Below are 27,452 nucleotides of genomic sequence, written 5' to 3' on the forward strand. Positions count from 1 at the left end.
AAGCAAAACCAAAGAACTTGTTAAAAATACAAATTCCTTGTCTCTGCCCCCAGGATACTTTGATTCAGTAAGTCTGGGATGAGGCCTGGGAACCTGTGTTTTTAACAATCTCTCCTGATGATTTAATCCACTTCAAAGTTATCTATCTACAGACTTTGAATATTTCTTTCCATAGTCACACACAGTGTGTCCTAGTAATACACAGCTATTTTGAATCTCTTTGCCCAAAACTTAGACTGCACCCTTAGTCAAGGTATTAAACCACCTTTTAAAAGAAGCATATCCAGTATTTATTTAGTTTTTCATCATCAGAGGTGGCATTGCTGATGGAATGGCCTTGTGATTACGCCCCTCAAAAAGGCCCTGATGGGCACTGAGTTCTTTGAAGAACTGCTGTTCCTGGCATGTTTAGACGTGACTGTGTGCACAAGGGCAAGCCACCCAGCTCCTTGGGTACCATATTGCCCCAGTTTGGGATGATCAGAAAGAGGGGCAGATCCTTGAGGAAGCTCACTGTAAGTTCAGTCATTCCCTCGCCCGGCAATCACTGGGTATCTGCTCTGGGTCAGACATGGAGGTATGCGCTCAGGATAAAAAGATAAACAAGAAACAGTTCCTGTTCTCAAGAATTCCACACTTTGGAATCCTAACTTCAGATGCTGAGGCGTATGCCATTATCTCCCATACCTCCTTTGGCACATGCATCTGTACAGGTATACTCACACTTTTTGGCAAAAAAACTCATTTGGTACAGGTGCCAAGGATTGCCAACTATCTTACGCACACACACATAGCCCAAAAACAAGAAAACAGTATCTACTTTCAGAGTTACTAACTCTAACATCTGCAGAATTTTATTTTACATTGCAGATCACAGTTGCCTTTTAAATTTTTGCTTTATGCTGTTGTTAGTCCTCTATGCTGAAGTTGGTTCACAATCTATTGAAGGAAAAGACAGTGGTATTTATTGTATATTTGGAGAGGAAAATTCCTCTCTTTATAGAGGTATAAACACTAATGTTAATTTAAAAATATAACGTCTAGTGTCTAGTTATTATAAAAATAAGGATATTTTCCTTTACAATTATTTGTTACACTGGATTCTAATTCAGATATTTTATGACATTTATATAAAATGGACTGCTTTGTGTTAAAATTCATGTAATGTTCTTGTCTTTTTCAGTTTAAGTCAGCCATCAAAGGATCTCAATCTAGCTATATTTTTTTTCCGTGCGCTAAATACAGTGAATCATATAGTTTGAAGGTGTTACCAGCCCTCTTTGCTTTTAAGCAAGAGAAAATGCACTGTGGAAATGCTGCCTCTCATTTTTAAGGTCACCGATTGGGTTAAAGGCAAATGCTGTTTTTTGCTGAACTTTCTTCAATTAAGCCATTAACCTTTGAAAATAAGTATATTCAAAAATCTATCAGAAAAAGCTAAATGAGATTTTAACAAAATCCTGACAATTTCAGCTTAAACATATACACAGAAACCATATGTGCTTAGAAAGAAATATATACACACAGGCATTGTTTACAGCCTGTGTTTTTATATTTGGAAGACACTGAAGGAAGAGCCATTCCATACATACATTATCTGAAATGTACATCCAGATAGCCCACATAGATTTCACATTAAGAGACAAAGATATCTTTATCCATAGTAGGTAGACAGACTGACTGACTTCAAACTCACTTGCAGTGTGGATTTTTTTTTCCTCATCTCCGGGTACTGCTTTTCAAAAGCGCCTCAGGCTACAGAACAGCACCTCAGATCCCTAAGGCCCACTGCCTGGCTCCTAATAGCCACTCTCCATCTGTGTCACATGAACAGCTGATGAGATCGCTCCAGTGTCTGTATTTTGGAGAGCACATCCACTCAGGTTAAAATGCTAGGGTTGCCAAGGAGCAGTCAGAAGCCATTAGTGTGGGTGAGAATTTGCCTTGCAGCAGTTCCTTGGCATGGTGGGAAGCCTTGCACATACGCTATGCTGTACGCCTGTGTGTGTGTCTGTGTGTGTGTGTCTGTCCTTGTGCAAGCGGCCCCTTAGTGTACATGGGTCTGCAGGGTGCGTAGACAGATGAAGAGTAGACTCTGAACATACAGTATTCAGAAGTCAAATGCCTTTTGTTTCCCTGTACTCTGATTAGTTCTTTGCCTATTTGGGGTCCCTTTGACTCACTCTTTTTTTTTTTTTTTATCATAACAGACGGCAAAGAAAAAGAGAACAGCAACTTCGGGGTCATGCTCTAGTGTTTGGGCAGATGGAAGGGAGCTGCTTTGCCTTGGGGCAGGGTGGTTGTAATGAAGTGGCCTGTCAGTCTGTAAATAGTGAGGGTCATCTCTTCCATGTGATGGAGGGTATCGCATTGCAGTGAAAATGGAAATGTCAATAAAATTAATCTGCCAGCTCTTTGCTGTGGCTTTTCTGCTTCTCTGGTCAAAGAAGGTTGAGGGATTTTTTTTTTTTTTTTTTTTTTTGGTGAGAGGAAAAGAACAGGTACAGGATAGCCCACAGAGCGGACCCTGAAGTTGGAAGGCAGGAGCCCAGTGGGCAAGATGTCATGGTGCGGCCCAGTCCAAGAGGAGAGAGCGTCCGGGAATGAGCCGCAGATCTGTGGCATTCTCCGAGAAGCTGCTGAGCAGCTAGCTCAGGCTACATTGAGCACAGAGTTTATTGTTTTAGGCTTTCTTGGACAAGGTTTTTACTTAGCATGGGATTTATGGCATTTACTGCTAATGAATGTCTATTCTTAAATTACAAAAAAACCCATCTCAGCGCAATTCCCAGATGTCCTTCCAGGACCCTGGCTTCTTAAACACCAGCGGGGAGCATAAACTCTCCACTTCTCTGTTTTCCTCTTTCGTGTGGCTCCAGGCTAATGATGTGCAAGGAAAACACAGCCATCTATAAAGCCCCAGTGCTGTCCCCGTATTCTTCATTTATTTTGCATTTGATTATGCCACAAGTCGGATCTTGTTTCTTTCCTTTTTTTAAAGTTATTAGTTCAAATATTAATGTAGGGATATGGCATATATTGCTGCTCTTGATTGATGCCTTCCCAAAAACAGGAAGACGTGCTCGTATGAATTTTAAGAAAGTAGGGGTCCTGCAATGCCTTGCCAGAAGAGTTTTTCAGATACATAATTTAGATGCCCTCCAGGCAGGCTTTCAAGGCATTTTTGCCAGAGGGCAAGAAAAAATAACTATGACTGTTAAAAGTAAATGATTTTTGCTAATGCACAATTAATGCCAGAGAAAAGCATAGAAGAGAAAGATGTTGATAGAAACTTCTGATTAAGTGAGCACCCTACCTTGATGTATACCCCCTTTTTTTTTTAATGATAACAATCAGTGGTGCAGAGAGCTAAAAGTTTGCATGTCATGCAAATGCGGAGTGCAGGGTCATCTGAGGAGTTTTCAAGTGTGTGTGCTTAGGAGGTGACAGTTTTAGGAGGGGCTGAGCAGGCAGTGTGTTATGTGCAATGAACAGTGACACAGTTACTGTCACCTATGCAGGCAGCCTAGAATATATAGACTACAGAACATTTAACTTGATTGCCCTACAGTATGTGTTCACTATGGGCACGGGATGCATTTTCACCGAATGGGATTTCTGATGGCGGTTTTCCCACATTGGATTCCGTAATTGACAAAGAGCTACTGCACTGTGTCAAGCGCACAATTATAATTGAATTAATGATACGGGAGAGTGTGAGACACACAAAATTAACATTTGAAGAGGCCTGGTTTAATTTTGTCTTTTACATATTTGTGTCTCCAATTATACTTTAATGAAAGAGAATATACCCGCTTAATGGATTTCTTTCAACAAGCTGAGCTGAGCTCATCATTAGCTGCACATTGTTGTTGGCCCCCTTTCTGCGTTTTCTCTAATGTATTTTCATTTTTTTTTTCCTACTAGGGGATGGTTTAGACAACAGTGTAGCTTCACCTGGCACAGGTGACGATGATGATCCAGACAAGGACAAAAAACGCCAGAAGAAAAGAGGCATTTTCCCCAAAGTAGCAACAAATATCATGAGAGCGTGGCTCTTCCAGCATCTCACAGTAAGTCAAGATGAAAGAGAAAAATATAAGTTTTGTTGTCTTGCCTTTTTCCAGTAAGTTATACAGGTGCATACAGATTTCTTAAAATAAGATGCCTGTTTTCCCTTTCTTGAAATCTGGTGACTAACAGAATGGTTAAGGTTTTATCAACTATCACCATCCATAGAGCACTCTCTAGAAAGATTTTTGTTTTAATAGGCCAAGAATGGACCTTATTCAGAATGGTCTAGGACCCTGAACAGTATAATGAGTAAATTTATTTGAGGTCTGAGAGTAACCAGATAATAAAACTGCAACCAAGGGAAATGTTTGGAAGAAGCTTGTGAAACCATCAACACTGCCGATTACACTCTTAACGAAAGCCATCTCCTCTAGGAGGTAAAAAATGCACCTTGCCACATACACGTATGTCCAAGCTTGTGGTATCAAGTGCAATTGTAATCACTGAAGCAGCTTTCAAACATGTTATGTGTTTATATGACAAACGCAGAAGGGTTATAGGTGCTATAACGCCTTTGTTCGGAAGGTGGAGATTAAAGATTCTTCTTTAGCTATTCAAGTCCATTATTTTATAAGCTAACCCTCTTCACTTCTGGGAATAGATCAACTATGTGCAACATTTTTTAAGTAACAATTTATCTTTATCCTCCTATTTGCAATCGGTTTTATATGGGTTTTATATGTCGGTATATCCTGTTGACTCTTAAGACTCTCATGACAAAAAAATTACAATATATTTTTTACAGTGTAGCTAGGCACTCATATTTTACTATTCATTTGGAAATTCTAGGAATGGTAAAGATTTCATAGGCTGTTTCTTGCTATAATATTATTTTCAGGCCATTTTATTTAGGCTAATGCTCAAAAATAGAGTCACGCATTAAAAGCTGAAGGTCTTTGATTATCCAACTTGCGTGTTGCCATGCTGAATGACATTAGTTACAGTGTCATGGGTCCAGGACAAGGTTCCACTTTTATTTATGGTGGCGGCTGCTGATCTGCTCTTCTAGCAGAGCTACAAAGGGCAAGGGGCGGAGTGGTGGTGGGGAGGGCAAAGTGATAGATTCACATTCCTAAATCGGCCATTTTGATGTAAGGACATTAGTAGCAAACTAAGGTGTATCGATCTGGCCTGTGGTGTCAGGATTAGCTGGGAGAACCAACGAGGCTGCTGGGGCAGTGGTTATTCTTGCCTTGCAGCTATGGCCATTTCAAAGGTCAGGGCCCTGCACTGACTCGGCTCAGAGGAATTAGACAGAACATGCGGTCTCTGGGCTGATTACTTAACCAAAGACAAAATAATGAGTCCTAAGCAAATACTGACTAATTGAAAGGGCTGTAAATCCATTACATATTGGTCAGGGATAATCAGGAGTATTTAATCACTTTTATCTATTCAGGAGCACTGAAGCTGCAACAGCAAAGCCCTGAACCTTGCCATGTGGTTATTATTCTCATCATTATCAAAATTACTTCACAGCTGTTCTTTGCTACATCACCTCAGCTGGAGATTTACTAACCTGTAAAATGTTTTTAATTTGGAAGTCGAGTGAGTGTGAGGGGAGGGGTTTCTCATTTTTAACTGAAGGTTTGTTTGGTTAGAGTAGCAACTAAGAAAGGCAGGGAAGCTGCAGGGTAGGCATGCCACTTTCTCCCAGGAGTTTACCTGTTCAGTTTCCTCCCTGTCTTTCTTCACACTCCACTTTTCTTGGTTGAAAATAAAGACTTCAACAGTTGCTTTCTGAGCGAACATCTCCCTCAGTCATCGAAACCAGTTCACAGAACAGCAGAACCTTAGAGAATTTAGCTGCTCTACTTACAAATGAGGAGGCTGAGACCGAGAAAGAGAAGTGATTAGCTCAAAGTCAAGCTTTGACCGGGACCCAAGGCTTCCTTGTCCCCAGATCTGTGCTTTTTCCACCACTTTTATGATGACTGCTAAAATCATTATCACCTTTAACTGTTGCATATAAATCTCATAACCTCTGCCATCAACGCACTCAGCTTCAAAGGGAGGATGAACTGGAGATATGGAGAAGCAAAGTGCTATTTTGTTTTTAAAGTTTCCTGCTCCTCCAACCTTTCCAAATAGAGAAGACTTTCCTGCCCCTCTTTCTTCAAGCCACCTTTCTCCTTCACCACTTGTATTCTGTGATTTGAATTTCCTATGGAAGTGTCCAGGGCCCTTGCTGGACCTCCTGCCTTGTCCTGTCCCTGTCCTGAAAGGAATCCACCCTGTGCCGTGGCCACTGGCAAAGAATTGTGGGTGGCCAGTGATTCCTGGGCGCTTGTGGCTCTACTGTGCGAGATGCTACTAAGCGAGTGCTTTCCTCTTAGTTAAATGTGCACAAGGCTTTGTGCAGAATTCTCTGTCCACCTGAAAATTTTAATACATCCCTATCTTTGGAGTGGAGAGAGGATACTCAAATAGCCAGAGCTGGAGAGTCTAGGAAACTGGCATTTCAAGCTCAGTTTTCCTCAGTACTGGCTGAACCTCAGTTAAATCTCTTAAGTTCTCTGGACCTTCCATTTCCCCATTTTTCAAACGAGAGATATGCAGTGCAGGCTCCTTTCCCACGCTCGTAGGTTTTGGTTCTGCTGAAGAACATTTATTCAGAACACTGCTCTGTCCCAGCCTCTGGTCATCCTTTCTTCTCTGTCCCCCTTTCTTTTTGCTTTCCACTAAGTGCTTTATTTTTCTCCTCTGCATGGCCTTCTTTCACCACATGGCCCTTTCATTACTTCCTTCCACTGGCTTTGTCTCCCAGTCTTTCTCTCTGCTCCCCTTCTCTGCCTTTTTTGTACCTCCCTTGTATCTTAAGGAAATTCTTCTTGGCTTTATCTTTGAAATTTTTTTCTACCTCTATCCAGACTTCACCCCAGCTGAAGAGAAGAGGTTCAGTAACTTTGATGAGGATGGTCCTGTAAAACTTTTACTTTCCAATCTTTAATGAGCTGAAAGATTTACTCTGCTATAATTCTGAGCTCAGAAACCAAGAATGGAGACCCCTAACTAGCGACATGTTAATTTAGACTTCTTTTCTTATGTGCATTAACAGGCATGAGGAAGTCCTTCGAAATAGAGATGTCCTACTATATTTTTCTGTCTTTTAATTAATTTCAACTTTCAAAGTGAAATGTTGGCTCTAGCTCACTGAAAATAGATGTGGTCTAAATTATTATTTCATGTAAATTTCTTTACAAGTACATGATTCAATGTGCATTTCTCCATTATTAGTCTCTTTAACATTATTTCAAACTGGTTTGTTCCCTTTTGTGCAGTATGACCTGTTCTTGTATTACAATAATCCCTGATGTACCCTTTTTTCTTTCTTTTATAAAAAAGAAGCTAATTGAATTATCTCATTATTTTAATTTGTTAAGCAAATGTATTTTGCATCTCAGGATGTGTTCTTAAAGAAGGGGGCTGCTAAGGCTTTGCCCCCTGAATGGGCCATTGGCCCATTTTGACATTCATGCATTCATTAACTAGGAGAACATAAAAGAACTCTGGTTGTATTTTTTTTTTCCAAACACCCAACCAGCATGGAGCAACTTCTTCCAATAAGCCACAGGGGTCTCTCTACATATGTTCTCAACTGCAAGCTATTGTCACCTATTCTGAATACCTCAAAAGGCCCAGAGAAAAAAGAATCCCACCTCAACAAAGGCTGACTGTAGCAATTGTTAAGTCTTAGTTTCAATATGACAAAAATCATTAACCTTCAGTTTTCTTGGAAGAACAAGTTTCACTACAACTGTAACAGTTAAAACAATCCCCCAAATTCTTATGCACTGCCAGCTTTAGGGGAAAAGGTAATATATTTGCAGCTAATTGATTATATTGAGGAAAATATTTAAACTAAATTCAAAGTGGCATTTAAAAAAACAAACTATTTGATGAATTGAGGAATTTTCATATTCAGAGTTAAGCATTTTGAATTTGCTTACTCTAAGGCTAAGTAATTAGTTTCTAGTTTCTAACTACCAATTTCCAAAATGTCTTTTAAAAATCCCCTTTAGAAAAACACAATAATCTTAAAGAAATAAATCCATATATATATATATATATATATATATATATATATATATATATATATATATATATAGAAATTCAGCTATTGAAAATGTTGTATATATTATTATCATCTCCCTCGTCTATTGGATGATGATTGTGCCTGGCTCTCAGACTAAAAAATCTAGTGAAGATCGAAGAAAGAATCTGTTGGAAATGTATGCGCTTTTGCTGGAAAGTATCCAATGGCAAAAAAAAAAAAAAAAAAATCAGGGAAATCCTAGGGAAGTATACTCCTTTCACAAACACATGGAGATTATGATATCATAAAAGTAAGCCTGCCATTACAACTGTTTTTATTTGACTTCAACGATAGTTAAAGAAAGAAACAGCAAGCAATAATACCCAGGCTAACGGTTTATTCATAACCATGAAAAACTCCTCCATGGCAAGAAGTCCTTAGTGTGCTCAATTAGGCTCTCAGGCACCTCCACTTACCACCTTCAAGAGCTCCCCTAGTTGTGCTGCAAAGAATATATTTGATCATGGAATGAAAACAGGAAGTGCTCACACACAAAGACACCACTTGCTCATACCAGTCACTGACTAAAGGTTTTCTTATTTGAAAACACAGGGATAAAGCTTACACTTAGGGGATGTAGGACTTCTTTCAAAGATATGTATACAGAATCAGAAGCAAATTTACTTTAAAGTGACATAATTTTATGCAGCCTTCTTGAAACTGCAGATTCTAAACACTCTGCCTTTTGTTCATGGCATAAGGCTTTGTCCTGTCACCATATCTCTGGTGGTGAGGGAGAAACCTGCCTCTCAGGTGTTCATTCTTTTCACTCCTGGCCTAATAGAGTTTGCTTTATGGGATTTGTAAAGGTCTCTTTTTGGCAATAAATGTGTTTTAAAGTATATTGTTCTACAGAGACAGTGAACCCACGTTATGAGTAAATAGAGCCCCTTTTACATTAGAGATACGTCTCTCTTCTCCAATGATTATCATAATGTGTGTGTGTGTACATATATATATATATATATATATATATATATATAAAATGTGTGTGTGCGTATATATATATGTGTGTGTATATATATATATATATATATATGTGTGTGTGTGTTATATATATATATATATATATATATATATATATATATATATAGACTATTTTGCCTTTTAACTAGTTCTCTTTATCTTGTGTAGATCCAGATAGCTTTTTTTCTTAAATGTGATGATACAATGTCACAATTAGGTGCACATGGCCTGGAATCTGCAGCACAGTAGATTTTTAATCTTGAGCAGTTATCCTCTCTAAACTTCATTTTCCATGTCTGCAGAATGGGTATAATTCTAGAACCAATCTAGTAGGGTTGTTGCCGGGATTAAATGAGATAATGTAAAGCATTTCAGCCCATGCCTGGCTCTTATAGTAAGTACATAATATAAAGTAACTATAATATTTTAATCTAGTTGAATGGCAACAAGAGACTTTGGCCAATGGAACTGGCCAACTGAAGTTACCACTCACTTTCCTGGGACAATATGAGATGTGGAGACCAGGTTTTGCCAAACAAGTTCCAAATGCCCCTCAGCAGGAGAGAGTGTAGTCTAAACTCTGTCTTCTAGAGCCATATAAATATTTGATGGCTGCTCACTGAGGCTAGGTAATAGCATCACAGAGTCCTGGTGCCAAGGGAAAGCCAGAGCATCACGGACTTCTGGGTTGGGGTAGAAGGTGAAGAAGCAGCTGGTTACAGAATAATTCAGGATGCCTCTGCCGAGCCTACTTTTTGAAGGGAATGCTCCATTTCACCTTAAAGGGTGTGAGCAGTGTCTAGAGTTCCCAGCTTCCTCATAGAGTTAGAGTCTAGGCTCTCTGAGAAACTGTGCAGTATGTTTTTTTGTTTGTTTGTTTTGTTTTGTAAAAAAAGGGGGGTCACTGGACTTGGTTTTGAACTCTGTGATCTGGGGGTAAATTATTCAACCTCTGAGCCTATTTTCTCACCTGAAAAATGAAGATAGTATGTATGTGCCCTTCTTGGCTGGTTGGGTTGCCGTGTGATTTCAGTGATGTAGTCAATTTGTGAATTGTAATGTGTTGCACAAGTGTCGAATATTTTGGTCTTTTGGTTGTGTGCTTCGATTTTCCGGCGCCTACGGCCTCTAGTTCCTCATGAAATCACCAAGAGTGAGAGAGAGTACTGCCTGCCTTGTTCATCTCTACCCCAATTTCTCCATTTGTCCATTTCCACAAGGGTATCTGCAAAGACACTGATCATTTCTGTCATTAGAGGTCTTTTTAAGGGCCTTGAATGGTTAATCAAATCAGCATTTCATGGACATTAGTTACTTCTACTTGGAAATGAGTGCTTTCATTGGGCTACTTAATTGCTCTAGGCCAAATTAATACCAAATATAAAAATGTTGGCCTTACTGATAATGAGAGAAGGCTGTTCTCACATTCAGAAATACAGATGTGCACTGAACACAAGTGGGGCTCAATGGCTAAGAAATACTTATGTGGAGACGCACATGCAGAACACCCAGCTGAAAAACACCAGCAGAGAGCTTCCCGCAAGCAGTAGAGGGAGGCCACCCCTAGCTTTAGCCTTTGCATTGTTTTTCTGCTTGCCAGGAGAAAACATCTGTGAATTATTTGAATGGAACCTTATACTGGAGATCCTCTGAATTGGTGTCATCTCTGTTTAATTTCAGGAAATGATGTCACAATGCATTAAATAACAGTGCTGGGTAATTTATTTTCCTGTGGACATGCTGTCTTAAGCATTCCTCTTCCCTTGCAATGTTTCCAATTAACTGTAAGCTTGAGTATTCTTCCTATTTCATAATGATTTTGAGTGGTGGGGGAAGGAGATTGGGGTGGGAAGAGTGATAATTTTAGAGGTTGCCGAGGTTCAGAGCTAATGGCACATCCATCAGGCTCTTATTGGGACAGGAGGGAACTGAATGTTGGGGCTATGATCACCAGTGGCAACTTAACAACAGTGTTAGTTGGTTTTAAAGAATGTCAAAAAAAAAAAAAAAGTCTGAACGTTCTGATCCTTACTGTCCAAAGAGCCAGTGGATAATTTTAATAGCGACCTGCATACTGTAGCTTCTGCTTTTGTCAAAGTTTCTATGCACTCCCTTCTTCAGTAAAGAATAGAGGACATAAGTCAATTCCATGTGCCATCTGTCGTCGTTTTTACAATTTCTCAAATTAAAGAGACAGGCCAAAAATTTAATGTTGTGTTGAATCCTAGAAACGCCTCTAGAAGAAATAAAATTGCAACTAAATTTACTTTGTTTCTCTTGAGAGAAAAAAAAAAGATTGCATGCTGCTGTGTCATAGCCTTTTACTTGTAGTCCCAATTCGGTGTTTAGAATTGGATTATAAGGGTTTCTACATGTGAAAGACTGATGTGTTTGGGATTCAGCAGGCTTTGTCCACATTCTGAATGACTTTGAGGTAGAGTCCCCAGTACAGTGACGGTGGCCTTTCATGGGGGCGATGAGATGTGTGGTCTCCTCAATGCAAAAACATCTGGTCAAGACATTTCAAAAGTACATCAGACAATCCTGTTTAAAAAGAAGTTCAGCTGAGATAGACTAAAAAATTAAGTCCCAGATTATGAGCTACAAACTGACAGACACATTTTAAAAATAAGTAACTGAGTGAGAAGATTGAAGAATTAAATTCTTATTAAATTACTATCAAAAAGAAACTAAAATAATTACTAACTCAAAGTTTAGCACCCAATTTCATAAAATATCATTCTAAGTATAATTGTTTAAAAATACGTTAAAGAATTCAAGGAGATGGAAAATTGAGGACCCTTGAATATAAGAAAATAGAAGGCATGTGCATATCTGAATATTCAGCTATTTTAAAACTCTAAGAATAGAATGCCATTAAATGCTGTTTAGTGAAATCCCTGAATATTCATTCAGATCATAGTGAAAATTTCCATTTCTTCATTCCACATGACCATAGTTTGCAAGTGCATTCTGTGGGGAGGTGGAGTTATTGGGAATTAAAGGCCAGGTTGACTGGGTTAAGAGAACAGCCACTGTTTGCTGCCCTCATCTTTGCTGCCCGCTAGGGTCATAAAGTGACCTTAATATTCAGGATTAATTTTTATTTTAGAGATTGTTACTGCACAGATTTCATAGGACTCCTGGAAATGCCCCGACTTCTCTGTGCTGTATGTCTGTTTTTGCAATTTGGAACAGATTATGAAGTGTAAAGATGGTATCCAGCCCCATCACTCCTGTTAAGAAATAGTGACTTGGGTAGGAAGCATTAGGTGGGTTGAATGGAATTTGTCTTATTACATTTATATGCAGTGTACCCCTTTCTAAATTGATTGGCAGCCGTTGTTTACAGTATGCAAAGTAATCACTAGCACCCTTTAAAGGTGTATTATCCTCTTAAAATATAATAGTAATGCCATTTTCAGGCTTTTACATTTGCTATTCATATTTTGAACTGCCAAGTCCCAAATCTGCCAGAACTAATTTAAGTTGTTTTTATCTAATAGTGGATAAGTTGTCAAGTCACAATATAATGGCAGATAATTTTTCTTAAACTATAGTTTTACTTCTGGGTTATTATAGATAACACGAATATTTGTTGACTCTGACTTTGATTGTCCACAAAAAGAAAAATTACAACTCGAGAGATTATTATTGTGGGATTCTGGGATGACAAGAAATAAAGAGAATATTATCCAGTTATTCTGAGCATTATGGAAAATTAACATGAGCCACTAATCAGCCCTCTTTCAGTCACCCTGCCCACCCCCCACCTCCCACCCCCCAGTTCGCGATCTGCTTTGCTGTTAATATAGCCAGATAATGAAGATCCACCCTGGATAATCCCAGTGCCAAATCTTGTTGCTGTTCTTAATCATAATACCTCAGTTATCACATTATAATATAACTACCCAGACATATTTACTTCTTGCATCATTCCCTATATTCATAAATATTCCAGAATTAATTTTGACTTGGAATATGTGCAATTTCATAACTAATAATTTAGAAAAGAATAATCCCGTGATATCAATCATGCTACAGTTGTCAAATGGCTTATTTCTTACCCTGGACACATGGTGTGACCCTGTCATAAGCTGACAGTAAACAACCCAAGTGTAATGGGGGTGCTGCTACCCTAGTCTTTCAAAGAGAAAAGGGCTTTTATCAATGGAAGAGATGAATGCTGGATTATTCCCCATAGGTTTGGTGACATGTTGAAACTCTCTGTAAAGGCAGCCTTATTATTATTATTTTTTTTCCTATGGTGAAAAGGTATAGATTCCAGTTAAAGGTTTCAGGATGCCACAGGAAGCTCATGAGTTACACTTGTTTTAAACCCTGCCTCACAGTGAATTAAAAAAAAAAAAGTGATAAGAGGGCGTGGGCAATATGAAGTCATTCTTAGTCAATTATAGGCCGAGTTCAGCTTTTGCATTCATTTCTAGGAAAACATAAATTTAGACCTGTGTGGCAAAATCCTACTGATTACTTGGACGTTGATAAAGACCCCTCTTATTGCTTAATCCTGAAGCTTTTAGGTTTGCTGGTAAACCACTTAAGTGATAATCAAATGTGGTCATGTGGAAAGGCATCGGTGTTTAATATGACTTCTGTTACCAGCTTCAGAATCCTTTCAAAACAGTTTGAAATTTATTTATTTATTTTTTGCAGAGCAAGTTTAAAGAAAAGTGTGATTTTAGTTCTCTTTGGTTCTTATTTGCTTGCACTTTCTCATCACTGTCTATCCCAAACAACCCCCAACTCCTGTTCATTAAAATGAATATGGAACAAGTTAAACAGAAAGGAGTGGTTAAATTTTCCTGAATCTCTGATTAGAGAAGACAACGGAAATGTAATTCACAAAAAGAATCAGCGCTTTTCCTACCTTTAGATAGTTAGGACAATCTGTAAATTCTTTGTGCTTTATTAAAATAAATATTTCAGGGCAGGGAGAAAGAAATTCCCACTGTTTATAAGACGATATGTACATCAGAGGCAGCAGAGTTAGGACCAATTTGAAAGTACTTGACTGGGACCTAAGTCTCAATTCAGCCTTTTGCTATCTGAGTTATTTTGGGCAAATCACTTTTCTGAGCTCTGGTTTTCTTACCTTATTGTTTCGATGATTAGCTGAGATTTAGAAATAGCCCTTTGAATAGGGCAGAATACTGTACAAGTATAAAATGGTATTCATTGATATTTTCTTATAATCAACTGAAATAATTAATTTGCTCTGTCTTAGCTCCATGAAAACTGAACTTGGATATGGATAAAACACCCTTCAAAGAAAAATAGTGTACTTGTTTCCTTTGACCTAAGCCTATTTGGCATGAGGATCAAATCCTACAGTTAGCATGATATATATCAAGAAAAGGGCAAAAGACCCTATGGATTGTTCATATTGTGGCATAGTTTTGTGGCATCATTAATCAAAGGAATTTTTGAAATTTTATAAGCTCAAACTGAACAGGAAGAACTGGATGATAACAAACTAACCTTACAATAAACTTATTCCCACTTGTATCATTATAGCTTTGGACCAAGCTCATTGGGGATTTGGACACCTTTGTTCCTTGTCCATAGACTCTTCATCCTGAGATTCACCAACCTGCCAGTTTTCATCTGGCCAAACTGGTGGAGAAGAGCAGTTTTACATCTTTAAAATGGTAGTCTCGCAGGCTCACTCAAGAAGGTGAAAGGCTTTGAGAGACAGAATTATCTTATTGCAGCAAGAGACTAGTGGAATTTTTTTTTCCCCTAAAGATTGTTTCCATCTGGATATGAAAATAGGCTACCTTTGATTCTACATTCAGAGATTCGTGGATGCTGCAGCTCTTAAGACAGAATCATCTTTGGCTGAAACACAGAATATGTATGGGAGAATAGTGTGGAAAGCTTGGAAAGGTGTATCGAGGCCTAAGGCTTAGATACATAAGCCAGATGTCTGATTGGGGGACCTCTGTGGAAGAGTTAGAAATGGTGAGACTGTAGTTTGAGAGCTGATGCTGATCTTTATAGAAGTAATGCTTGAAACAATGACACTGGATAAAGGTAAGGAAGAGTATGCAGAGAGGTGGGTTAGAGGACAGAATCTTTTTAAAGACTACATTTAAAGGGAGGAAGAGAGAAAGTAATGAGTAGAGATAAATCAGAATAGTAGGAGCATTATCAGATTGTGTGAAGAGAGAAGGAGTTTCAAAGTGGAGGAAGTAGATTCTGTAGAAAGATCAAGGACAATGATGACTGAAAATAAGCCTTTGGATTTGGCACTTGGGGGTCATGGCCTGCGTTTGAATTCTACAAACTGAGGAGTGAGCAGGCAAAGTTGGAAGGGAACAGAGGAGGAACAGAGGACAGTGCGTGGGAGTGGCAGGATTTATTAGCAGAGATCTATCAGGTGAATCAGGTGTGGGAAGGGATTCAGGAGAAAGAGACTGAGGTGTAGGTGGGCAGATGGGTGGTGGTGGTGGCAGGTGGCCGTGCGTGCGTGCGTATGTGTGAGTGTGTGTTTGTGGGTATAGAATGACAATGGATAATGCAGGGTTCAAGAAAAGGAGAGCAGTGAAAATGGGGGTCAAAGTACAGATAGAAACGTGAGTAGGAGACAGACACATTTCGTAAAGAATTAGAAGAAAGCTGAGGGAATTCAGAAATAAAAGCTTCTCTAACTGGAAAAACCTAAGCCTAGAATTGACGACTTGGGTGAGAGGAAGGGTTTTAGTTAGAGAATTCTTGAATTGGTTGACTACTAAGTCAAAATAATAATGAAATAGTTTTTCCTTGGATCATGACTGAAAAATTGATTCTATAGTTCATCTGAATAATGAAACAATTAAGAAAAGTCAAGATATTTTTCAAAAAGAAAATGAGGGAGGTATAAAACTACCAGGTGGCTATCACAGTAGGCAGAATAATCACATGAACAAAATAAGAATACACAAATCAATCCTAATGTATGGAGAAATTTATTAATTTTATAGACATCGCTTCAAATCACTTGAAGAAAAGAAGTATAATTCAATGAATAGTTTTTGGTTAATGGTTTATTTCTGAAAAAAACAATCAGTACTCTCCATCAAAGTAAATTCCACACATTTAGGATTTCTTTGAAGTAAGTGTAACCATTTTTCTTTATTTAGTGATGTCCTTTCAGAGCATAAAAGCAAAGGAGTTATTTTAAAAATCACGAGAGATTTAATTTAAAATAAAAATAAGAGCTTTCGAATGTTAAGAAAACACTTAAAATAAAGGTGAACATGAAGTGGCAAAAATAAGTGTAATATTATATAACAAGCAAAGGATTAATGTCCTTAATAAATAAAATGTACAGTAGATAAAAGGCACAGATGAATAGCTTCATTCTCAAAGAAATACAAATGGCCAATAGGTAATTGAAAAATGTTCAAGGTAATTAGTAATCAAACCAATTTAAAAATTGGCAACAAAATATTTTTCTATCAAATTAAGAAAAACTTAAAAAAAAAAAAATAGTGTTCAGCACTGTCCAAGGTGGAAGAAAATATCTGCTTTAATGACAACAAAAATTGACTTAATCTTTCTGAGATTTAAACTGGAACATGTATGACTAATTAGGTCCTTTGATCCAATAATTCAGTTTCTAAGAGTTTATTATAAAGAAATAATAAAAAATGTACATAAAAATCATGCAAAATTGTGTATAATTATTTATGTTAATAAAACATGGAAAATCATCTATTTTTTCAATTATAAGAAAGCATAATGAAATATTATAGACTACTGTGTAATCATTACAAATTATATTCTCAAAAATATTTTGAGATGTGGGAAAATCTCTCCATATATTACCAGGCAAAGTAAAACAGAAAAGGCATTATATGCAGTTTTGCAAAGTAAGTATATGGATATATGCATAAAAGAACAAATGAAAGTGTTAACAGTGATTATCTTTGGGTAGTGAGATCTGGATGACCTTTTTTACTTTATGCTATTCATATACTCTAAATTTTCTATAAAATGTGTGCTGTATTTATAATACAAGACAATAAAATTTATTTTAATAAAGGACCATGCTGAGTAAGGAGGCTTATAAAGTGTGTCATGCTTTGGGAACAGAGGGAGCCTGTGGAGGGGTTGTAAATCCAGATGTAGACTAAGAGGGAGAACAGAGAAGCCAGGAAGGAATATTTTAAGGTCTGTGATCCCGGAAATACAGCATCTCTGCTTGATGAAATCCAGGGCTGGTGAAGTAGAGATGGATGACATTGGAATTTAGAGGAGAAAAAGTATTAGAAAGCTCTTTGTCATATAAATATTGAAGCCTTTAAAAGTAAAGGCAAGCAGTTGGATGGAGAGAAATGTTCTTGTGTGTGCAGAAGCCATTGGGGAAAGTGGCGGTAGCTTAGAGGTCAACATTCTTCTGGCAACAGTAGTGGAGAGGAATGATAGTAAATGCTGTGGACTTCATGAGAAAAGTGGGTGGAAAGCCTTAGGTCAGGCTGAGAGCAGGGAGTAAGAGAGAAAAGGGAAAGAAAAGTATGGGGTCCCTTCCCTGATTCCGGAGGGACTGTTATGGAGGAAAAATTGGGTGACTTCGATGGGAGAGTGTCATAGTTCAGGCTGCCATAACAAGTACCACACAGTGGGAGGCTCAAATAACAGAAATTTATTATCTCACAGCTCTGGAGGCAAGTCCAAGATCAAGGTCCTGGCCACATGGGTGTCTGGGGAAAGCTCTCTCTTTGGGTTGCAGATGACCACCTTATTACTGTGTCCTCGCATGGCCTTTCTGCAGTGTGTGTGTGTGTGTGTGTGTGTGTGCGCGCGCGCGCGTGTGTGCGTGCGTGTGTGTGTATGTGTGTGTGTGTTTAGAGAGATGTCTTTTTCTCTTTTTATAAGAACACCAATCCTATGAGATTAGGATCCCACCCTTATGACCTCACTTTACCTCAGTTGCCTCCTAAAAGCTCTATCTTCAAATACAGTTACAATGGGGTTAGGGTTTCAACATGTGAATTTTGCGGGAACACAATTCAGTCCACTGCAGAGAATTTTTAGGGAAACTATTTCAGGACAAACTCAAATTTCAAAGTCAAGAATATGTAAGTTATGCTTGTGGAAAAGATCAAAGTTATTTTTATTTCATGACACAGCAGGTGAGGGTGATGGCAAAGAGGCAAGTTAACTTAAGATGTGGTGAGATAAAACAACAGACCAGAATGTCAAGAGTAACACCTCGAGGATGGCAGGCCTTTGCTAATAAAGCTCCCTAAGATACTGTTGAAGATTGAAGTAGAGAAACCAAAATAAAGATCCCCAAAATGTTTCTTCAAAGCACCTGGATGGAGGAGAGAAAGAAGAGCAAAGAAGGCGTGGGGATTATTACTCAGTTGGCTAAAATAAACCACAAATTGAGTTCTTATTTTGATCATGCTTAAGGTTTGTTTGATCTAGCTGTTTTTCCTTAGAGTTCAGTTTTACATATGTTTCAGCACCCCAACCAGCTTGTGTATTTTCAAGATTTTTTTTTTTCTCTTTCTTTTCCTTCTTCGGTATTTGGATCAGGGAGGGGAAGGACTGAGGGACTGAGGTCGGCAAACAGGCTCATTCCTTGGTTTGTCAGGCTGTGCTCTTGACCCTTCCTCAGGACCTGTGATTAATACACGCTTTGTAGAGGAGACTTGGCAAACCCTGCTCTCCACAGGACTCGATTCATAATTCACAGCGAGCAGGAGGAACAGGGGCTTTGTGGTGGCTTGTTTGCTCTTTGCCGCACAAAAAGCAATGCTTTCTGACCTTCACTGTTATCTAATCAGGAAGTAGACAGTCCTGGCGTGTAGTTGAGTCCTCCTAGGGCTCTCTACAACTGTAAATTATGTTCCAGCTCCCCGGATCTGGGGCACGCCACACTTTACATTACTATTGTGTATCTTAAAATAAACACCATCGCAAGCTGTTTATTTTGGTGTTACTATGTATGCAATTTTAAAACAGTGGTTACTTAAACAAATGTCTCTGTTCCCAGAGCACTTGAAAGCCAGTGTTTGCTCCTGTGGTTTTGGGTTTTGTCACTTCTGTTTGGTTTATATCTGAGATCCACACTGTGAGCAGTTGGAATGAACCTGGCAGCATATAAGACACAACCTGTTGTTGGGCCCTGCCTTTCACCATGTACAGCTGTCTTTCTCCTCTCCCCACACCCTCCCTGCCCTCTTCAGCGCCATATGCAAATAGACAAACCTGAGATTTTGTTTCCTCCTTGGGGTGTTCAGATTACCCCCATTAGTCATCCAGAACAACGGTTCCGACCTTTTTGGCACCTGGGACCAATGCTCCTATGAGAATTTCATGCCTCATGAACTGAGGTGGAGCTGAGGTGGTGATGCTAGCATGGGAGCTGCTGCAAATGCAGATGATGTTTCTCACCCTCGCCTGCCACTCACTTCCTGCTGTGCGGCCTGACTCCTAACAGGCCACAGACCAATACTGGTCCACTGCTTGGGGGTTGAGACCCCTGATTTAGAGGGTCCGTTAAGTTCTTGGATGCTGTACAGTTTAATTGAATACATGGTATTGTGATGATTCTATGACAACTAGTTCCAATATTCATTTAAAATTCTCATTTGTGTACAGTAAATATAGGGCATATTCCATTGATAGAGCTGGGGCAAGATGAATGAGAACAGGGGCAGTGGACAAAATGGTTATAAAGATATTAAAGTTTTGACAGTGACTTACCTTGTGAACTTGAGGTCTTACACCTCTACTGCATACAGGAATACAATAGAGAGGTAGAGAGTCTTAGTAACATATAAGACTTATGTGCAGGACTTTGGTATGACTCACGAGAGGTCAACTTACTCATGCTGTTTCCTTGGGCAAGGTATTTAACATCTGTAAGTCTTCATCTGTAAAATGAGTAGTATTGTCTGAGTGGGAGGGGGAACCAAATGAAATAGAATATGTAAAACACCCTATCACAGTGCATTGAACAAAGTTGGTACTCAATAATTAAAATTTTCCCTTCTCTCTCCACCCCTCACATCATGACATGAATGTAGCTGTGGGTGGTCTGTGCATAGTCCCATGGCTTGAAGCTGCAGTTAATGTAATGTGGAATCCTCAGTTCCTGACCTGATCTGCTAGGTGATGTTTGGGATGGTCATTACCCAGAATCTGCTAAACCATTAGAGTTGGGCCACAGCACGCCAGACTTCCTTCTCCATTCCTTGGCCAGTTTTCAAGGAAAGAAGTAGAGGATGATTTGAAGTTTCTGTTGTTAGTGGAGATATCTAAAAGCAAATTGCAATCATCTTTCCATCTCGATGACATACATTTCTTCTGTTATACTGATATATTTTGAGGGAACTTTTTGGATAGATTTACTGGTTAATGAAAGAATAGATGAAAATCCTGCTTGGATTCTTGAGTACTTCAAGAAATCGAAATTCAAGTGTATAATTTATTGCCTTTTATACTCAGACTAAATATTAGTCTACACAAATATAATTTCATTATCATAAATCAGTCGTGTTAATGAAACAAGGATTTTTTGCATATATAGTTATTTATGTTTTCCGTAAAAATCAATACTACTTTGAAAAATTTAGATTATAAGCCTATTAGATTAAAATTGCATAATATAATAAATCTAAAATACTAATGAGATGATGTGGAGCTGATTGGTTAGGCAGACATATATTTCCTTCTTCTAAAGCACATATACAAGGTACTAGAAGTGAAAAGACATTCTTTTCATTATTTAGATACAGACTAGACCTAATCGTTTTTTGTTGCACTCTATGATTTCATAAAGGTTACCATACAAGATATTTTTAGTGTGTGGATATTTGACTCCAGATATAAAGGAAAGACTCAATGATCATTGAGTGATTGAAAGCTTGGATGAGGCTTCCGTGTCTCTTACTGGCTGAGTTGCCTTGGGCAAGTTAACCTTTTAAAAGCCTCAGTTTCTTCCTTTGTCAAATGGGGATAATAATAATGCCTCCTCCTTGTGTGATCAGGATGTAGAAAGGAGATAATACAGGGCCAAAGCCTGTACCACATTTTCCATATTAAATACTGGGGAAGGTTAACTCATCATTATATTAATCCTTTAATGGGGAAACACATTTTTTAATTTTCATTATTATTTTGAAGGTGGAATAACTTCAAAATTTTTGGTGTCATTGACTCATCTCTGACTTAAATGCCATAGGAATCCCATTTCCCCTGAAGGAACTAAACCACAAACACATAAGAGGGGTGTGAGATGGAAATAAATGGAGAATAAAAAGAAGACCTGTATTGTAACTAGGTAATCTCCATTTTTCACTCTTCCAAGCTAAGAGTGTATCCTTTCTTTCATCCTTTCTGTGACTGGCCAACCTTATGACATATTCTATCTAGTTAGTGGTGTTTTTCTTCTTCTAGTCTGTTTATTACTTTCCTAATAATTAAACATAATTTGACAAGCTTTCTGTATGTATTTATTCTTTCTTCCCAATTTCAGCCACCTCTAGCTCCTGTACCATGTCCTCTTTGATTGTCTGGTTTGACTGCATTTCCATCCTTCCTCATTTCTTTAATCTCCTATATATCACTTGCATCTGGAGTTCAAATAATTGTATTATTTTCTATTGGTTTGCCTCATCGAAAACAGCTCAAAAATTTTATTATGATGAGGGCAAAGGAGAATGTACTTTTTTGCCCCAATAACATTAGATGGCATAGTGACAACTGTGTGTTTGTTAAAAAGCAGTTAGCACAAATTAGAAATACTTCACAGCAGATGTGTTTTGTGAAAGGATATGCTAAAAAATTAAACAGAGAATACTTTCCGGTTATAATTTTAGAAAAATATTGTGCAATGAAGCAAATTTACAATTCATTTAAAATCAACCTTTTTATAGAGTGTGTGCCTTCATGATAAAATTTTGACAATTCTGCAATTTGTTTCAGTGTTTCATTGAGGGGGTGGAAATCCATCTGCTAGTTATTTTGGGGGACACCATTACATCAATAAAATGATTCCAAAGTTGTACACAGACTTCATTTTAAATTAATGTGTGGTTGTTTTAAGTATAAGTGACTTAGTTAAAGGTAAAAGTTTCTATTATATGCATAATAGCAGGAATTTCTTTCTTCTTTCTATCAAACACAATCCCAGTGTGCCATACTATCTGTCCAAGAACATTTTTGGGCCCTGGGTTCTTATAGACGTTTCTTATTTTTACTTCACTGACCCCTTTTCAGCTACGGGATGGGCACATTTTTTTTTTTTAAGTTGCTACCGTTGATACAGTTGCTATTAATCACTGTCTGCCATGTTGTGACGTAGGTTCTAATAACATCCCATTGAGTGGCTTTTGCAAGCTGGAGGCTTACCAACAACACTGGCCTTTGATATTCGACTCACACCAGGAAAAAGAAAATGTAGAGTGAAAAAAAACTACAAATAGAAAAAAGAACAAAAACTGGAGAAAATGGAGTGAAATCAAAAACAGATAGCTTTCTGTGAGCTGCTTAGTTTGCCATGGGAGCAGTGAAGCTATAAATCTCAGCGGCGTTGTTTGAAAACTGAACATGAGGCTGCTAAATTTATCATTCATTCTTTGTTGTTTCAGGGAGGGTAGTAGCTGGCTGACCTGGCTAACTTTAGTTCCTGTCCCCTATTAATAACATTTCATTTTTCTCAAAATCAAAATTTGGCTTTTGCTGGATCAAAGGATACCAGGGGATTTGATCCATTGTAGGGAAAAGAAGGGGGAAAGGAGGACTGAGTTGGAATCATCCGTGTGTCATGTAACTCTGGGATTTCTTCCAAGTCATGACTGTGGGGCTGGGATGCTTTTCTTCCATGATAAGAGGAAAAAGGGTATACATATCTCCTATCTACTTTTTAAAATTTAATTCCATACATAGAATTTAAAAAGCATAGAGGAAGAAAGTTCACCGCCATGAGCAAATCTGGAGCCTGATGAAGCTGCAAAATCCCCTCCTTTTGTTTGCACTGGTGTTCTATGTTGCAGTGCACAGGCGGGGAAATAAGGTAGAAAGCAAGCCTGCTACAGATGTGACTAGCTATGAATATTCATGAGTGCCAATGCTCCTCCTTTCCCACAGCATCCAGGCCTTTCTGATCTCCCTCTTGCACAGCTCACAGATGCTCCCTCCCCTGCTGTCCCCTCCACTTCCCCCACCTCAGATCTGCCCTCCCTGACCAACCTTTGAACAAGACTGTAGTTTATTTCGATCATAGCCTGGCATGATACAGTGATCAGTGGCTTTAGAAGTGTGTGTGTGTGTGTGTGTGTGTGTGTGTGTGTGTGTGTGTGAGAGAGAGAGAGAAAATATAATCTTGCATCAAAACAAAGGGGGAAAAAGAAAAAATGTAATTATCCACAGTTTTATGAATTCAACTCCCCTTAATGTTCATTATTTAAACCAGCAGCAATTACAAGTTCAAAGGGGTTTAGAGGGCCAGCAACCCGCATAATCACTGCCAAATTAAGCGGGACTCATTCGTCACAGGAGAGTACACCCTGAGCAGTGAATCATGCATGCCGTGACAGGCTCTGATTTACATAAAGCAGAAATCTGTGCCCTCTAGGGCTGTGAGTTACTTCATCTGGGTAGCCCCATGATATGTGAATTTTCTTTTGGTGTTAGGAAGCTGACACGACTTCATGTGTAGCATAGCTAAATGTTAACAAGAGTTACTCACTTTAGTGTAGACTTGTGTTCAAATAACATGTTGGGCCATGATGCAAATGGAATTCTCATTCTTGAAAAGAAAAGAATGTGTTTCCCTAAAGTTTTTAAATCCGTACTTTCATGGCTAAAAACAATGAGTTTCTGAGCAGTTGTGTTTCCTTTTATGCCAGTCTGTTTGGGTCTGTAGCTAAAATCAGTGATACTGGTAAGGAAGCAAAATCCCTTAGGCCTGAGAGCTAAGCAGGCCTAGACCCATTTCCCATCCACCCTGAAGGCATTGTGGAATGAACGCCCCCTAAGGCCCTTTCCTGTATGGCATGGAGCGTTACTTAGTGACAGTTGGGGCCAGTTCTGGAAGGAACCTGTACTCTGAAGCAGACTTTATGCTGCCAAACTTTAGAGGGCTTCCTAGAGAGCTGTCATCAGGGATTGAAATCTCTTAGGTCTAAATGATAAAATTCCAGAACTAAGTTCAAGTGGAAATGTATTAGGCTCAGGATAATGATGGAAGACACCAAAACAATATTTGTAGCTTTTTATCTCTTGCCGTTAGGTGTTCTTGGATATTCTCTTTCATCCTTTAGGCAAAGCATTGTATTGGATTGTCATTTGTTTTCTTTCTTTTGGAGACAACTCATCTTTCCATTTGTGGCTAAATCATCTTGGTATTATGTCATTCCCCTATCATTATCTCTGCCTCTTTTCTCAGATACAGACCTGCATTCACACTTAGGATTTGAAGTGTTTGGAATTTGAGAATTAGGTTGGCAATTTTTGGAGATTACCTACACTTACATGTTTTGGGGGCTGACTTTGAAGTGCAGATAAAGGTCTTGTGGTTTTGTCTCTTGTAACCGGGTCTACACCACACATATATCAAAGCAGTGTGGTTTTAAAAGTTCTTTGAAGCAGATCACAGTAGTTTTTGAGGTGATGGACCCAAGGCACCCCAAGCAAGCTTCCTGGTGTTCTCCTGTTGCTAACTTTCTACCACAACCATGAAAGACCTTCAGGGTTTCATCTTGCATTTCAGCCTCTGGAAAGTTTTTTTCCCCAAGCTCTTTCCTGTATCTTCCTCCGTAAAAGTCTTCACAAAGTGGAGATTTGGGGTACCCAAGTGATAAGTTATAAGCATGTTGTCTCTACTGTTACAGGTATAATGTAAGGTGGCATGTTTATCCTGGAAAGAGGAGTAAGTCAGGCATCTCAGTTCCACTTAGTCTAGTTAAGCAACCCAGTTTTAGTCAGGTCAAGTGGGCTAGTCCTTGAACCTCTCTGAGATCCAGTTTCCTCATCTGTAAAACAGTGATACTGGTTTTTCTTGTAACACATAAATGTTCTGAGTGGTGATAGTTCTTGTAATTTTTATTCCACTGCCAAAGCTCTGAACTAATCAAGCTGTTTGAGTTCTTCCTAAAATCATCTTTGTTCCTCTCCTCCTTTCTGCTCATCTTTGTTCCACAGATGTAAGATCCTTTCACCCTCATTTCTTTAGGCCTTATTCTCACATTCTGGCTGAGCTTTGCTGTAAGGTGCAATCTGGCATTATGAGTGGAAGGTGTCTTCTGGACTCAGTGAAATCTCTCAAACTAGTTTTCTTTCTCCCACCCACACCTCTAGTGCCCTTGTGAAGACTCATCGATATTTTGACCCATGTCGTCTTGTCCTGATGCAGAACGAATCTTTCTTTTTTCTGCTTATGTAACTTCATGCCTTTTACAACCCATATACTGCCAGATTTTTAGGGTCATGGAGACTGAAATGCACATTTACAGAAGAAAAAAGATTGGTGGACAGGTTTAGGCACTGTATTGTACCCCAGAAATGCTTAAAAAGTTGGACTGAAGAAAGATCATTCTAAGCTTTCATGCATTCATCGGTAAAGTGTAGTCGGTGAGTCCAAATAAGATTTATAAATTACTTAAAGACATTCTAACAAAGAATTTAATGTAATTGAATTTGTGTGCACTATGGCAATGTTAGTTAGCATGCTGACAGAAATAGCCATGAGATAGTAACTTGGGCAGTATATTGATATACAAATATATGTAGAACAGACAGCATATAGATGTACACACGTACATTCATGCACACAGACACAAATTGTGGTACAAAGTAAGTAAAGGTTTCTGGCATTTTCTCAGTGAAATTCATGGGACATTTCAGTGAACACACTTTCATCTGTGGGGCACTTTATATCTGGCCTGTGAAGAGGTTATATAATTAGATTCTGAAGTTCAGTTAGTGATAAAAATATAAGCATGCTTTCTTTGCAAACGAATTGTGCTTCTCTTTATTCACATCTTTCTACCGTAGCCGTACCATTGGGAAAGGACTGAGGAACAGGGAGATGTTTTAATGATCAAATTCCACCTTTCTTTGGTCCAGCCTCTATAAAATCTTGCTGCTATATTGAGCCAAAGTACCCATCAATGTTCCTTTTATTGGACATGCTTCATATATTGTGATGAGATTATATGCTTCCGTAGAGGTTGTTAGGAAAAACTTAACATGCCACTGATGTGCAATGAAGGAAAGTTAATTGTGTAGATGCCACAAAACTGCATCAATGAGTAGAGCCCTCTGTCAGGAGTATTAATCTGCTTGAATAAAAACTGCTAAACAGGCTTGTAACCAATAGCCTCAGGTAAAACCTGGTATTAAATAACCCCATGACAATGAATCAAACCACAACTATCTTTATTCACATAAGGATCTATAGAATGTAAAACCACTGGTAGATGCTGGTCTGTACACGTATTCTTTCATATTGCTCACAGAATTTAAGTCAAATACAGTTATTGAAAATGCACGTTTCTTTTCAACCTCTGTCATGTCATCAGTAACAAATACTCTCATTACTCAAGAAAATTAATTCTTTTGGACTCTGTGTTTATATAAATTTGTTTTTAATAAACAATTTTCTTTTTCTACTTGAAATGTCCCATGGATAATTTCCAGGATAATTCTATACTGGAAAAGTTCAGGTATAATGGACTTATGTCTAAGTACCTCCTATACAATTCAACTTCACCTGAAATTGCTCATTCGTTAAAGGTGACAAACTTAGAAACATATGAGATTTCCATGACTGAATTATGTGTAGAGATGAGAGGTAACAACTTTTAAAAGTTATGTCTCTATATTTAATAAGTTAATTATTATTATCTGTGTGGTACAACAAATACCTCCATCTCCAAAATTACATACATAGATATAATTTATACATGCAGGGCTATTTATATGTATTTTCATCTGAAGAAAGATCTATAGGCTGGACGACATTTCAGTCTAATAAACTTGTTTCCCAGTCATGTCTTCATGAGGAGCAATAGACTATTGTCGTGTTTCATTTGTGGGACAGTGACTAAACCTAAAGTTAAATAGAGAGGTTGGCAGAGAGAGTTATGATAAGAATGATGGTATTTGTGAACTCAGATCAAGTTTATTCTGTGTTATTATTTTGGATGCAATTAGTATTGTGAACTGGATGTTTTTCTAGAATGATGGAAGTAGAGATGTGAGCGCGAGTTTAGAAGGAGCAAGAGAGAAAGCCAGACCAGCTATAAATCCTCCTGTTCAATTAGGAAATTATTTTGTTCATTTTAAGCAACTGATC

The 27,452-nt window shown here is 38.3% G+C and overlaps 1 protein-coding gene across 12 annotated transcripts in view; it reads left to right on the plus strand.

The window, feature by feature from the left end:
- The window catches only part of MEIS2 (Meis homeobox 2), a 194,985-nt gene that overhangs the window by 56,898 nt on the left and 110,635 nt on the right, over positions 1–27,452 (plus strand). For all 12 annotated transcript variants that reach the window (XM_039843947.1, XM_039843945.1, XM_039843952.1 and 9 more), the window contains one exon: positions 3,928–4,073. In XM_039843947.1, coding sequence (XP_039699881.1) covers positions 3,928–4,073 — 146 coding nt within the window. The remainder of the gene's footprint in view (positions 1–3,927; positions 4,074–27,452) is intronic.

Source organism: Pteropus medius, unplaced genomic scaffold (assembly GCF_902729225.1).
Source record: "Pteropus medius unplaced genomic scaffold, Ma_sr-lr_union100, whole genome shotgun sequence".
Lineage (NCBI taxonomy): Eukaryota > Metazoa > Chordata > Mammalia > Chiroptera > Pteropodidae > Pteropus > Pteropus medius.